Here is a 12,387-nt window from a genome sequence, read left to right on the forward strand (position 1 = left end):
AGGGGTTTAGTAAAGCACAAAAACACAAATACAGTGTATTTCATAACTCTAGAGATGTACATTTCTAAGTTAATAGTGATCAGGAGCACAAAAAACTGACAAATATTTCCCCCCCGGTGGTATTCAGCTACGCAGGTATATACTAGGTACTCTGTATAATCCAATAACTTTGCTTAATTAGTTTCAAACTATTTTCGACTATAGGACTATCGACTATACTATTTTTATTTAAAAGGTGTAAATGAGAAAACCTCTCATCAGTGAGGTGTGTAGATTATCCAGCATGACCAATCTATTATGCCTACTAACACTCATTGTTCTTTAGTTTTTATGTCAGTATGTATTAGCAGCGCATATCTTAAAAGCATGCCAAATACAACCAAGAATAGCTGCATGGCCAGATACCTCCCAGAGAAGGTGTGAAAAGATGTGTTGTTGCGACCTGATGAATGTATTCTGCACAGTCTTTCAAAGCGATGTTTGCACTGCTTATTTTATTTATTTGCATTACATTTTATAACAGCACCGGCATTTTAGATTTGAGTCAAAGTAAAACGTTGGTTTAAAATCCTTATTGAGGTATTTTTCATACACTACTCTGCCCCACAGTACATGTAATAAAAAAACAACGAGCTAAGCGAGGAAAAGTGAAGTAGTCATTAAAGGAACGTCGTCACACTCAAACTGCCCCCATGTTACTCCAGCATTTAATGTTGCTTCAAAGTTGCAGGACTCATAAATATTGCAAATATCAACCACCTAGTTCAGTGTGCGGCTTTATTATTTGCTAAGTGCAGTTACACTTCCATACCATTTCTTAATAAAAAATTAACACAGACTTCAACTTACAGGCAAACTGCAGACTTGCTCTCCTGCTGAGTATAGCTCCTACAGTGTTGAACGCCATGCACTGGTACATCCCTACATCCTGGTAGCGGTCCAGACTGCTTATAATGAGGTTGCCCCCAGACAGACGCCGCCGGCGATCCAGGCTCAGATTTATGAGACTCCCATTCAATGACCATCTGTGAGGGCAAAGACACCATCAGTCCCTGGAAAAACGCACCGTCCATTTCTTTCTACCAACCAAAGTGGTCTGACAGGAGGCGAATGGAGAACACAACTCACTGTAGTAACTCACCTGAAGTCAGAATAATATACTGTACATTTGTGCTGGTTTCAGGTAATTCACAGGCTCGCAGGTTGAAGCATGAACAGCATTAACCTTACGGTCAATTTGTTTCCTGCAGTTCTTCAACTTTTCAAAGTTTCAAACAAAAGCATTTTCTAAAGTGATAAAAAGTTGGACATGACAGTTGATCTTTACGGTCCTAAATAATCAACAAAAATGTTTTATAAAACGGCAAGTTGTTGATGATCTCTTGCTTCTATCATATCATATGCATATTGTTTTGTCCCTGTAATTTAGTAATTCTGTAATCCATTATATGGCTTCAGTGTTATTGGTTACGTTTTTATTTTAACCTTAAAATGCACATTTCTTATATATATTGTGTTCTTCTGTTTCTATTCTATTTTTCTTTATTTAGCTCTACCACTATTTGCTGCTGCAGCGATCCCATTTTCCCCACAGGGATCATTAAAGTTTAATCTTAGAGTATCATACACAAAGCTGTCTTCTGCTATTTAAGGGAAGCACAACATAAGGATTTTAGAAGCCATTCTAGATATCATCATCAGTCTTAACCATAATCACCTCTTCTCTGTCACATTGTATTTACATAATTTGACATTATTCCACCTTGACTTCTCATCAGGACAAAACATTAGCACTAGGCAAGAGATAACGGTGGCTGATGTAATAAAGTATGCATTTTACACTCCTTTTCCCCTTCTATTACACTTAGCAGATGTGGGAATAAAAAAAAGATTCATTGAGTAATTCAGATTGTGTAATCAAATAAATGAAGCAGAGGTTGAAGAGGAAGTGTTCATATTATGCTCATTTTCAGTTTCATAATTGTATTTAGAGGTTCTACCAGAATAGGTTTACAAGGTTTACATGTTTCTGTTGTACTGCACATTGCTGCAGCTGCTCTTCTACCCTGTGTGTTGAGCTCTCTGTTTTAGCTGCAGAGTGAGGCATCTCACTTCTGTTCAACTTTTTTGGGAGTCACACATGTGCAGTAGCTAGGTAAGAACATTTAAGAAGCATATGAGTTTGAGGGTGTTTCCACCCTAGCGGCTAGGCGAGCATTATAACGTGCATTACAAAGTGACGTAGCTTTGTAACGGAAGTAAAGGCCACAATACAGCAGGACTACAATAGAGCTGTTTGGAGCAGTTTGGAAACAGGGTTTTCTCTGGAAGTTGGCAAGTCCCTTTATGGTGGACTTTGGGCTTTTTCACTTTGTTAACCTACAACAAGCACAAAACACGATATAAAACACAATAAAGGAAAAGGGAAAAGCCAAAAACATACTATGAGCATTTTAATTCACTGATTTATTCAAGTGCCATTTTTCAGAACGGAAGTACTGCCACCACAACAATCCATCTCTTCTTAAATGTTATTTAAAAATGGAGCACTGATGGGTTTAAGGACAGAGCACTTTTGAAGAATGTTCCATCATTTTTCTCAAAGCACAGAAAATAGCAGTTTCTTTCCTTCTGACACATTTTGCTATTCTACTTCTCTTAAGTGGAAATGAAAGACTTGGAGACCATATTGGCCAACTGTCCAAAAAGCTTTCGAGTCTAACCTCCAAAATTATAATAATCTCAAATTTTTTAAAGAATATCCAAAACACTATATGGCAATGAGTGCTTGCTGCCAAACTCTTGACACTTGTACTTGAAAGCCGTGTTTATGCATGTATTGCAGTTAACCCTACTTTGTAAGGCTATACAGTTTGAAAGATTGTCTATATGACAAATACCTATAGGGTTGGCTAAGATATAGTGATGCCTGCATGTGTGTGGTTAGGCGTATGTGGAGTGCATTCAGCTCTTTATCCCACAGTCATCACCTCTTTTTGACCTGCTCTGAAGTGTCTTTGCCGTTCACTGGTGCCCCTGAACATTGGGCAGGTGATTGAATACCAAATCCAAAACTGAATTACTCTGCTTGAGACTCATTTTGTGAACACGTGTTGTCTACACATCCAACCATAGATAAACTCAAGTATTTTGAATCATCCTGCAGCCCTGAGCCCACAGGCTTCCAACCTTAGGTCAAGTAAAGGTTAGGTTTAGACTTTTTTTCTTTTTATAAACTACATCACTTTTATGACCTGCTGTGAAGAGGCTGCTTTTCCATACAAGATTTGTTTTTCCTATGAGTTATTACGCCGCCACAGTGTGCATGCTAGAAAAATGTCTCATCTTTGTGAGTGACAGGACAGGCAGAGGAAAGGAGAAAAGAGAAAAGAGAGGACGGGGGAGGGAGCAGCGTGATCCTATTTACACTTCAAGAGAGAAGCCAAAGAGGTACTGAGAGCTTGCAGAGCCCAGCACAGCCAGTTTGACAAGACACCACGTTAAACATGCTCATCTCACCTTTAATCAGTACATGGAAATACCTGGTCTTAGGCGAGGAATGTGAAAAGCCTGAAATAATGAGCGTACGTACTCCCCACCACTATCATTCAGCTCATCTGTGCTGGCTGTGCTGCCACTGGTGAACGCCAAAGACACTTGCGATCAATGCCTGTTGGTGCCGACTGGTGTCTACCAACCTGCATTGGTCTCACAGCGTTTTCTAAGAGGAGATTTAAGATGCATTAAGATGCTACACATGTGTCGCTAAGATAATTTCTGGCGAGACAAGAGGCAGATTGGCAGCGTGTTAGTCAATATGAATTAGTAAAGCTATAATGACGCCACTCCTCAGACTGCCTGTGTGCATTTCAGTCTAATTTGGAGAAAATGGGAGCAGGCACCTGCCTATTTTATGTGATAAAACTTTATATATCCTTTTTACAGTCCTAGGAATGAGTGAAATGGGCTTTACTTGAATGGTAACTTCAAGTCAAACAGTAATATGTATATATGTACACACATATATGTACACACACACACACACACATGTATACTGTATACAGTATGTATATATGTACACACACACACATGTATACTGTATACAGCATGTATATATATACACAGTATATAACAGTATATATACAGTACTAACCTGTACTGAGGAGGTGGCATTCCCTTTGCATCACAGGTCAGAGTAGCTTCTTCGTCTATGGAGTCGATAGGAATGAACAAGTCACCTGGCTCCATCCTCCATTTTGGACCATGGTATGACCCACTGTCCATACACTCTGTCAGAGAAAGAGTAACAGCCTGAGCATAATGTCTGAAAAAGTGCTATTTTGATAGCTGAGTTAGGCCACCATTATTCCTTGTACTTCTGGAGGAAATTGGATATTTTGGTCTAACAGGTAGGCTCTAACAAAATGGGAGATTTGACATTACTAAACATGGGAAGTTATTTCTTGAGATGTTGCAAAGTGCAGATTCTTCCAAAAGAACAAGCTAAATAATATTAACAGGATGCCCTTCCTGTGAATTTTAAAGTAGAAGAGATGTTGCTTTTCCAATATTTAAAAACAATTGCATTTACATATGAAAACAGATAACCTTTTCTTGGTAAATTGTTGTACAATATTTGTCAAAAAATTCTATTTGTTTTCACATTATAGGAACAATCCTTGGACTTTGTTCTTGGTGAACATAAATCTTATGATAGATATGTTTGGTCTGTGTTTTCTGTTAATTAAATCACAGAAAATATGATAAAAGACAAACAGCAAATGCTTCTTCATCAGGTTACAATCACAGTTGTAAAGAGGAAGATTGAGAGCGTTGTGTCTGTGTTGTGAATATAAGTCAATACTGAGGAGTGTCCCTTTAAACCGGGGCCACCCTATCATCTCTGACACTGACATGATTTTCGGCTCTTCAGCCATCATCCTCGTCTGTAAATGTCCAAACGTGAAAGAATCATTACTCATATAAAAAGGTAGTTTACCTGCTAGACAGTTGATGATTGATAACAGTAAAATATGTTTCCATGGCAACATCATCTTTGGCAGCGAAGGGCAAATGAGACTTTCATCCAATAAGCTTCGAAATGGCACTCTTGTTCTGCGAGAGGGGAGCTTGACCTGTTTGAACAAGAATTTAGTTGTAAAACCCCCAATATTTGTATTCAACATTATGTCTTTTTTTATCACCCATCAGGAGAAGACACGGCAAGCTTATATTTTTGTATTTTAAGTACAGCTACGATCAAATCGGATGTGGAGTTTGGTGCAGGATGCGTCTAATCACTTCTGTCCATTCTCGCATTTCTGATCAGTGAGGATCCACACAGTGTCACTTTGTGCCCTGAGCTTTAGGCAACTTGCACCCAGAGATGTCTGAGGGTGATCCCAGAGGCATCTGGGAAGAAGCCCATGCCAATCTATTAGGGGGAGCGACCAACGCCTAAGCTCATCCTTTACTTGGACGGATTTATTCTGGCTGCCTGAGGAAACTTGGACCTGGGAATTGGGTGCCATCCAATCAATTAGATTCACTCACAGCAGCATGTGTCTCCCCACATGCTGCGGTGAATCAAGACAGCCTGGTGAGAAAGCCATTCCACCCAGGTCCATAATCAAGGGCAAGTGTCTGCCTGCTTGTAGCATGTGCTGCAAATTGCGATGCAACCATTTCTTGCAGGAGACTAAGCGAGAAATGTTGCAATTATGAAATGTCAAACATACACACAACAGAGAACCAGCAATAACACATCAGTTAAGTGAGCAGTCGCACACACACGCGCAGACACGCACACACACACACTCAGTACATTCACGTGGTTGGAGTAGTACTGTATATGCAGATCTGTGTAGAATATTGTGTACCTGCATAAGAGCCTGCACATGAACGCAAACACAGAAACACAGATTTCTTCAAGAGGTATTCAAGATATATTAAGGGCAGAGACAGATAATAACACCAATCCGCTAAATGTCACACAACCCACACATACCTACCTACACACCACATTTACTCTAGTATAACACCCCCGCTCCACACACACTGGATTTCCATTTAGAGGACATAAGCCAGGATGTGCGGCTCATTTGTGGCCTAATGCAGGGGCAAGCCTGGTTCAGAGCACTACTTATGGGGTCTAATTGTTTATCAGCTACCTGGATGTCCAATCAGACATGTGGGGTCTCAGCCAGAATGTTCATCCCTCCCTTACATGTTGGCTCAGCCCTTTTTCCTCCCCCAAAGTCTGCAAAATTGAATTGGTATGCTTCCTCTCAAGACGAGTCCTGCATGCCATACCTCAGTGATAGGCCCCTTAAAACATCTTAAAACTGCTGGCACCTCAGGACTCAGGAGGAAGGATTGGTGTGTGGAAGGTACAGTGGGTATTACACTATTGTTGACTTTTCATGTTGTGGTTTGCATTTGTAAGGGAGTTTTGTTGGGGATGGAACAACTGAAACAGCTGATTTAATGTGTTCATTTTTCTTCATGCAGGTCTTATAAATCATTTGCAAATGCAAAATACAGAGTTACAGAATTCTGTCAGTGATATGAAACAGAGCAGATCACTCAGTGGTTCGCATGTACATAATATATAAAATTTCTCACACACACACACACACACACACACACACACACACACACACACACAGACAGCTTGTACTCATGGATAATAACGATGAGTGCGATAGAAAGTGTTGTGAACGCTTTGCAGGGTGAAACACTCTCATTCACAGAGGGTACCTTCCTGTATCAAGACTTGACTGGGTTAAAAAATGTATAATCACGATATCCAACACCTCCATCACACTCCGCCAGCATCCAAGTAACACGCTGGTTGAACAAATAGCCCAACTGGCAGAGTGGGAGTGGAGCCTACTTACTTTGAAGGCCTTCCTGCATTCATCACAGATATTTCAGCTGACATTGTGACATACCAGTATGCAATTACCTGGTGAATGTTGCAGGGTAGACATGTTTTTTTCTCTCTCTCTCTGAGTGTGTGTTCGTGTGTGTGTGTGTGTGTGTGTGTGTGTGCCTTCTACACTAAGTATCTCCGGAGGCATATACAGCCAATCATGATTGTGACACTTTCCAAGGTTTGCTGAAGGTATTTTTACCTAGCCTACTAATTTCTTTGCAAGAGCGTCCTCCTAACACGTGGATACATTTCAAGTATTTTGTGCACACTAACACCATACACTGTGATTTTTTTAGTGTTGGGATGTAGCAACCCATTTCAGAGGGTGAGGTGAAGCCAGGCTGCAGTGTGGCACCACACCAGGTAGGATCCACAGGAGCAGTTACAGGCTAATTACCACTACGTGAGTAATGAAGGAGCATCTCTACATCAGTCTGACAAAGAAAGGCACGGCTAAACCGCAGACCAACTCCTTATTTAAAACAAAATATCCCAGTGCCTGTGTCTGAATGCATGTCCCTCCAAAATCGGACTACCCGGAGTGGAGGAATTGGCTGCATTTTGAGGGCACGTCACGTTACTAAATAACATAAGAAATTGATGGGCCAATTCGGACAGCAGGCAAGCCAGACCGACATACATACGCCTGTTAAAGTCAATAAATATTTAAGCATATCCATATCACTGTGTAAATAATGTAGCTTTCTGTATTTCTGAACGTTCACAATTGTCAAGCGCGCTTATGGGCTATTTTTTTTTCTCTTACCTCTTATCTTGAAATATCTTGAGACCAGCAAAAAACAAATTCAGCCCTCACGGAAAAAGCGACAGATTGATCCTCCATGGAAACGCTTTTAGGAAAAATGTTGCTCACAATCGCAAGGTCGTATATACAGGTGAAAAATCCGGTGATCAGTCAAATATAACGGATAACGCAGGAGACATAAACACACGGGTTTCATATCGCTGCTCTCCCCCCTCTCCTCCACTCCCCACCAAAAAAAAAAAAAAAAAAACACACACACACACACGCACACACACAACACCCACGTTGTTTGCCGTGCTAAATCACATTTGAAACATCCCCAGTTAGAGGCTCGACTCTCGCCTGTGTTAACGCTCTCAAATCCAACACGCGTAGGTCTGAAACTGGGCTTGGAAGGGAATCTTGCAGTGATGATTTATTATGCGCATCAAGTCAGCTCTCTCTGCGAAGAAGAAGTCGGCAGTACGGCGGCGAGAGGCGATGATGGAGCAGTCAGAACCAGCAGCGCTGGGATAGGAAGGTGCGGGAGGGAGGAAGACGCACCTGGCGGGGAACTGCGCCCCCGTGCGTCAGACCACATTATTGCAACGAAACAGGGAGCCTGATTCACCTACTATTAGGGGAGTAGGGTCATTTGTATTTTCTTTATAAGGCATTTCTCCCAAGCTTAGGCAACAAAAAGTAAGCATCGAGATCCTTTCTAAAGACTTGTAGAATCATTTATTTGGACATGTCCTCCTGGCCACAAGCAGCCTATGATTAGGTGCTTGTCCACCAAATGGTGTCTACAGGATGTCTATAGCCAAGAACAACAGTTTTGTAAAAAAAACTGTCCAGATCATGAAGTGTCATTCAATCATGAAGCAAAGTTTATACTGAATTATGGGAAAAATGTGTGAAAATTCTTGCAAGCTTGTACAATTTCTCATAAAAATTGAATATTTAAGTTGCAGTAAGCAATATTTGACCACTATAATCTATTCTCCAGTCCTAACTCACAGCATTTGAGTTACTCACCATATTTCTTTCAAGTTAAATTGGTCACTACAACCATAGGCTAGTTACATGCAATTAGCTATAATTTTAGCAAAATAAAACAGTATAGACAGGAATATATTTTCTTTTCAGAAAGACAAATGAAAGAAACCTTCTGATTCCTGTCTGGTTGTGGGGGTTAACATTGTTAATTGAAACAAAACTACTTGGTTAAGTTAAAAAAACGAATGATGGTTTGGGTTAAAAAAGGTACGTTTGGACATAATTTAAAGTTGATTCATAAGTTAAGTACGTTAAGTAAACTACATTGACTTTTGGTTTCACATGGGACAAGAACATCGGTGTTGTTCGACCCATCCATCCACCCCAATCTCCCTTCATGGACCTTCGCAGACTTTGATTTGAAACATATTTGTCATACATCAAAGACAAACATAATCTGGGAAAAAATAAATTTTCTTCAGAAATTATTTAAAATGCAGTTTCATTGTGTTGGACTGTAATTTTTAGGAGACAGAGCTGCTATGAGAAACCCCAGGTGCTAGCCATGACAGCCTATGTAGGAAAGACAGCAATACTTGGCTTGGCTTTTAAAGCAGCATTAAGATCTTTCTGACCACTAGGGGGCAGAAAGTCTCCATAACGAACTCCTTCAAGAAATAGGTCTTGGTCACTTACCAGTCACTTGTTTTTTCTAGCAAGTGTTCATTTCACAGTAGACAAGCAGCAAACAATCAGCTTGTGTGAGTTTATGAGATTGGAGTGGCTGCCAGTTACAATATGTGAGGTTAGTGAGAGCCATCGGGACTGAAGCATGCGTGTACCAGGCAACCAATATAATGAGCTGCAAGATGCTGAAAACAGAGCTGCAGAGTGGGGTGTTAAAATTACTCAAAAATGTGTGAGTGTGGCATCTTCTTTGTGTGCAAGCGGGGCAAGCTTGTGGACTGAGTGACGTCACTCAGGCTAGTTTTGTGATTGGAGGAAACTGAAGTGTTGTGGGTACAACTGAACCTGTTTTCCATTCTGCCACAAAAAATGGACCTGGTTGTTATGGAAATGTAATGGAGCAGGTACCTGCAGTGAAAACAGAAAAATAAAAATGGATGATATTTATATTAATGACATTTCTCCCCTTGTAATTGTCTGTTTTTTACTTGGACATGTCAAAGTAGGGTAAAGAGACATACATATTTAAATGAATGATGGCAATGTCAGGATGCTAGTATTAAATAGAAAGGAGCCATTGTTAATGTAACTTGTTACACCTGTGCTTTCCGTGCTATGACAAGCCAAATGTCTGCTTTAATTGATGAGTGCATAAATGATCCAAAGTATTCAAAACACTTACATTTAGCCTGAAACTCTGTTATTATTTACTGAATTAATTACTTTATTTTATTATCTACTGTTACATTATACACCTACAAATCTTTCTTAATATTGTAACTCTAAAACGGCTACTTTTGTCTCTACTCAGTGTAAGCTGTCAGCTTTTGCGTGTCTGTCTATCCGGGAAGAGGGATTCGTCCCACATTACTCTTCCTGAGGTTTCTCTTTTTTTACTCCGTGTTTCTGTATTTTCTTATCTGAATGGAGGGTCCAGGGATAAATTAAGGGTGTTGTATGTTGTACAGATTGTAAAGCCCTCTGTGACAAAGTTGCGATTTTGGGCTCTATAAAGTAAATTTACTTCACTAAACTTGACTATAATTCAAAACTGCATTCGCCATTGAAATAAATTGGGTTGCTCCTGAGATGCAGAAGGCTGACGTTTCACTGTTTTTGATAAGCATCTGCTGACTGCATTGGTTAATGGTGAAAGGATGTATTTCCCATGACAAGACTGGGAAGAAACTGTTCTCTCCTCCAACTCTCTTCCTCCCTCTCTCATGCACACTATCAGCTGCCCTTCATCCTCTTTGTCTGTCTCTCTATTGCTGTCTCTCATTTTTTCCCTCACTCACAAACAATGAATCCCTCTTTTTTACTACCACAGTCATGTTACCCTTGTGTACATCACCACAAGGTCTAATATGTGTCCTGGGCCTCAGTGAAGCCTAACTCTATACCACGTAGGTCCCTTAGTCTCTCAGTCTACTAGGGGCCCCATCAAACCTACATTGATCATCCTCATTTCAGGACCAGGTTCCTTCAATGTGACCAGAGGATTGTTAATAATGCTCCATACAGCAGCCATTTGACATTTACTTTAATTATGCCTCTAATTTATTCATGCACTTGATCCTAGGAGCTTGTTGTGAAAAAGCTTCCTCTAGGAATATTTTATCCAGCTCCTCTGGAGGCCCACGGATTAACCATCTTAATAGCAACCCCCTGAAGATATTACTTTCTTCAGTGTGTGTGTGTGTGTGTATGTGTGTGTAATAAGCATTGTGCCCTAAATGTGTGTGTTAAGCTGCAGAAGCCATTAGGTCTTATTCCTCAACCATTCAGAGGACGCAATGTAAATGCTCCTGTATATTTAGCTAGTCTAATTTTGGGAGAACACAAAGAAAAGTGCAAATGGTTGCAAGATCTGTGCTTATCGCACAATGCAGCGACCCCCATATTTAACCCAGTTTTACAGAGGAAAACATCACCGCTTAATTTGCTAACTCCGCAGCTCGGTTAACAGACAGCGAAACACAGCAATTTCACACAAAGTAGCGGAGGCAATCTCAAATGCACACACTTCAAATAGGATTTAAGATGTTAATTATGATGTTTTTTCATCACAGAACATTGCTCAACTTCTGACTGCACACCTGACAGAAATTCCTCAGGCTTTGTGGGGAAAATGTGTTCATTTGAAGACTGGGAAGTGGAGGCTCTTATTGGAAGAGGACACACACTTACAAAAACACACACACGCAGAGGTAGAAATAGAAGGCAATTTGTCACTTGTAAGTAATTTGTCAGGACTGGAGGAAACACAAAATAGACTACTTCATTATTTCATGAAAAATGTAACAGCTATTGCTTCAAATATGTAAACTTACATCTCTTACACTTTTATTATAGTCATTTTTCCCAAAACCACAATTCATCTTCTTTTTTTTACACCCCTCATCTGAAAATACACAATGCTCAGCTGTGTTGTTGTCAATCTAAAACGACTAAGGTGTTGTCTGCAGTTCACTTAAAATATGGGCGGTATATCACACAGATATATTGGTTGGAATGCTTTCTCTTTTTCTCTCCTATTGACTCAGTAAGTTTCTCTTGTTAGTTTATTTTTTACATTTCTGCTAGCCTTAGTTCATTAGCCCGGCTGTTGCATAGAAGACTAATGGGCCAACATACCTTTTATTGGATACTGCAATTCCATGGCAGTGGAGGTCCATTACTTTAGGCATTCAAGAATTTACTCTTTACTGCTGATAGGGAGGACCTGCTGGGGCTAATGCCGGGAAATATCCACTTTGAAATAAATCCTGCTCTAGGCCAATAAAAACTTTGCTTGGCTATAGAAGAGACCTGCGGTTAGAAAAAAGCTTCTGAGGTCTGACCTGGGGTGAGTCCACTAAATTCAGCACAGAGATGCAGCGTCTCTGTTTCTCTCTGTCTCTCTGTCTGTCTGTCTGTCTGTTTGTCTCTCTCTCTCTCCTTATATATACAGTGGGTACGGAAAGTATTCAGACCCCTTTAAATTTTTCACTCTTTGTTTCATTGCAGCCATTTTCCA

The 12,387-nt window shown here is 40.3% G+C and overlaps 1 protein-coding gene and 1 long non-coding RNA gene across 2 annotated transcripts in view; one reads left to right on the top strand and one right to left on the bottom strand.

Moving 5' to 3' along the window:
• Positions 1 to 8,217, bottom strand: part of cntn3a.2 (contactin 3a, tandem duplicate 2) — a 32,393-nt gene extending 24,176 nt beyond the window's left edge. The window contains exons 1-4 of the mRNA XM_034875760.1: positions 7,704 to 8,217; positions 5,000 to 5,135; positions 4,154 to 4,289; positions 850 to 1,025 (exon numbers count right to left, since the gene is read on the bottom strand). Of these exons, the coding sequence (XP_034731651.1) occupies positions 850 to 1,025; positions 4,154 to 4,289; positions 5,000 to 5,054 (367 nt within the window). The 5' untranslated portion in view covers positions 5,055 to 5,135; positions 7,704 to 8,217. The remainder of the gene's footprint in view (positions 1 to 849; positions 1,026 to 4,153; positions 4,290 to 4,999; positions 5,136 to 7,703) is intronic.
• LOC117947148 overlaps positions 1 to 12,387 on the top strand; it is a 27,629-nt gene that overhangs the window by 3,693 nt on the left and 11,549 nt on the right. The window lies entirely within an intron of this gene.

This window comes from Etheostoma cragini, chromosome 7, assembly GCF_013103735.1.
Source record: "Etheostoma cragini isolate CJK2018 chromosome 7, CSU_Ecrag_1.0, whole genome shotgun sequence".
NCBI classification, from domain to species: domain Eukaryota; kingdom Metazoa; phylum Chordata; class Actinopteri; order Perciformes; family Percidae; genus Etheostoma; species Etheostoma cragini.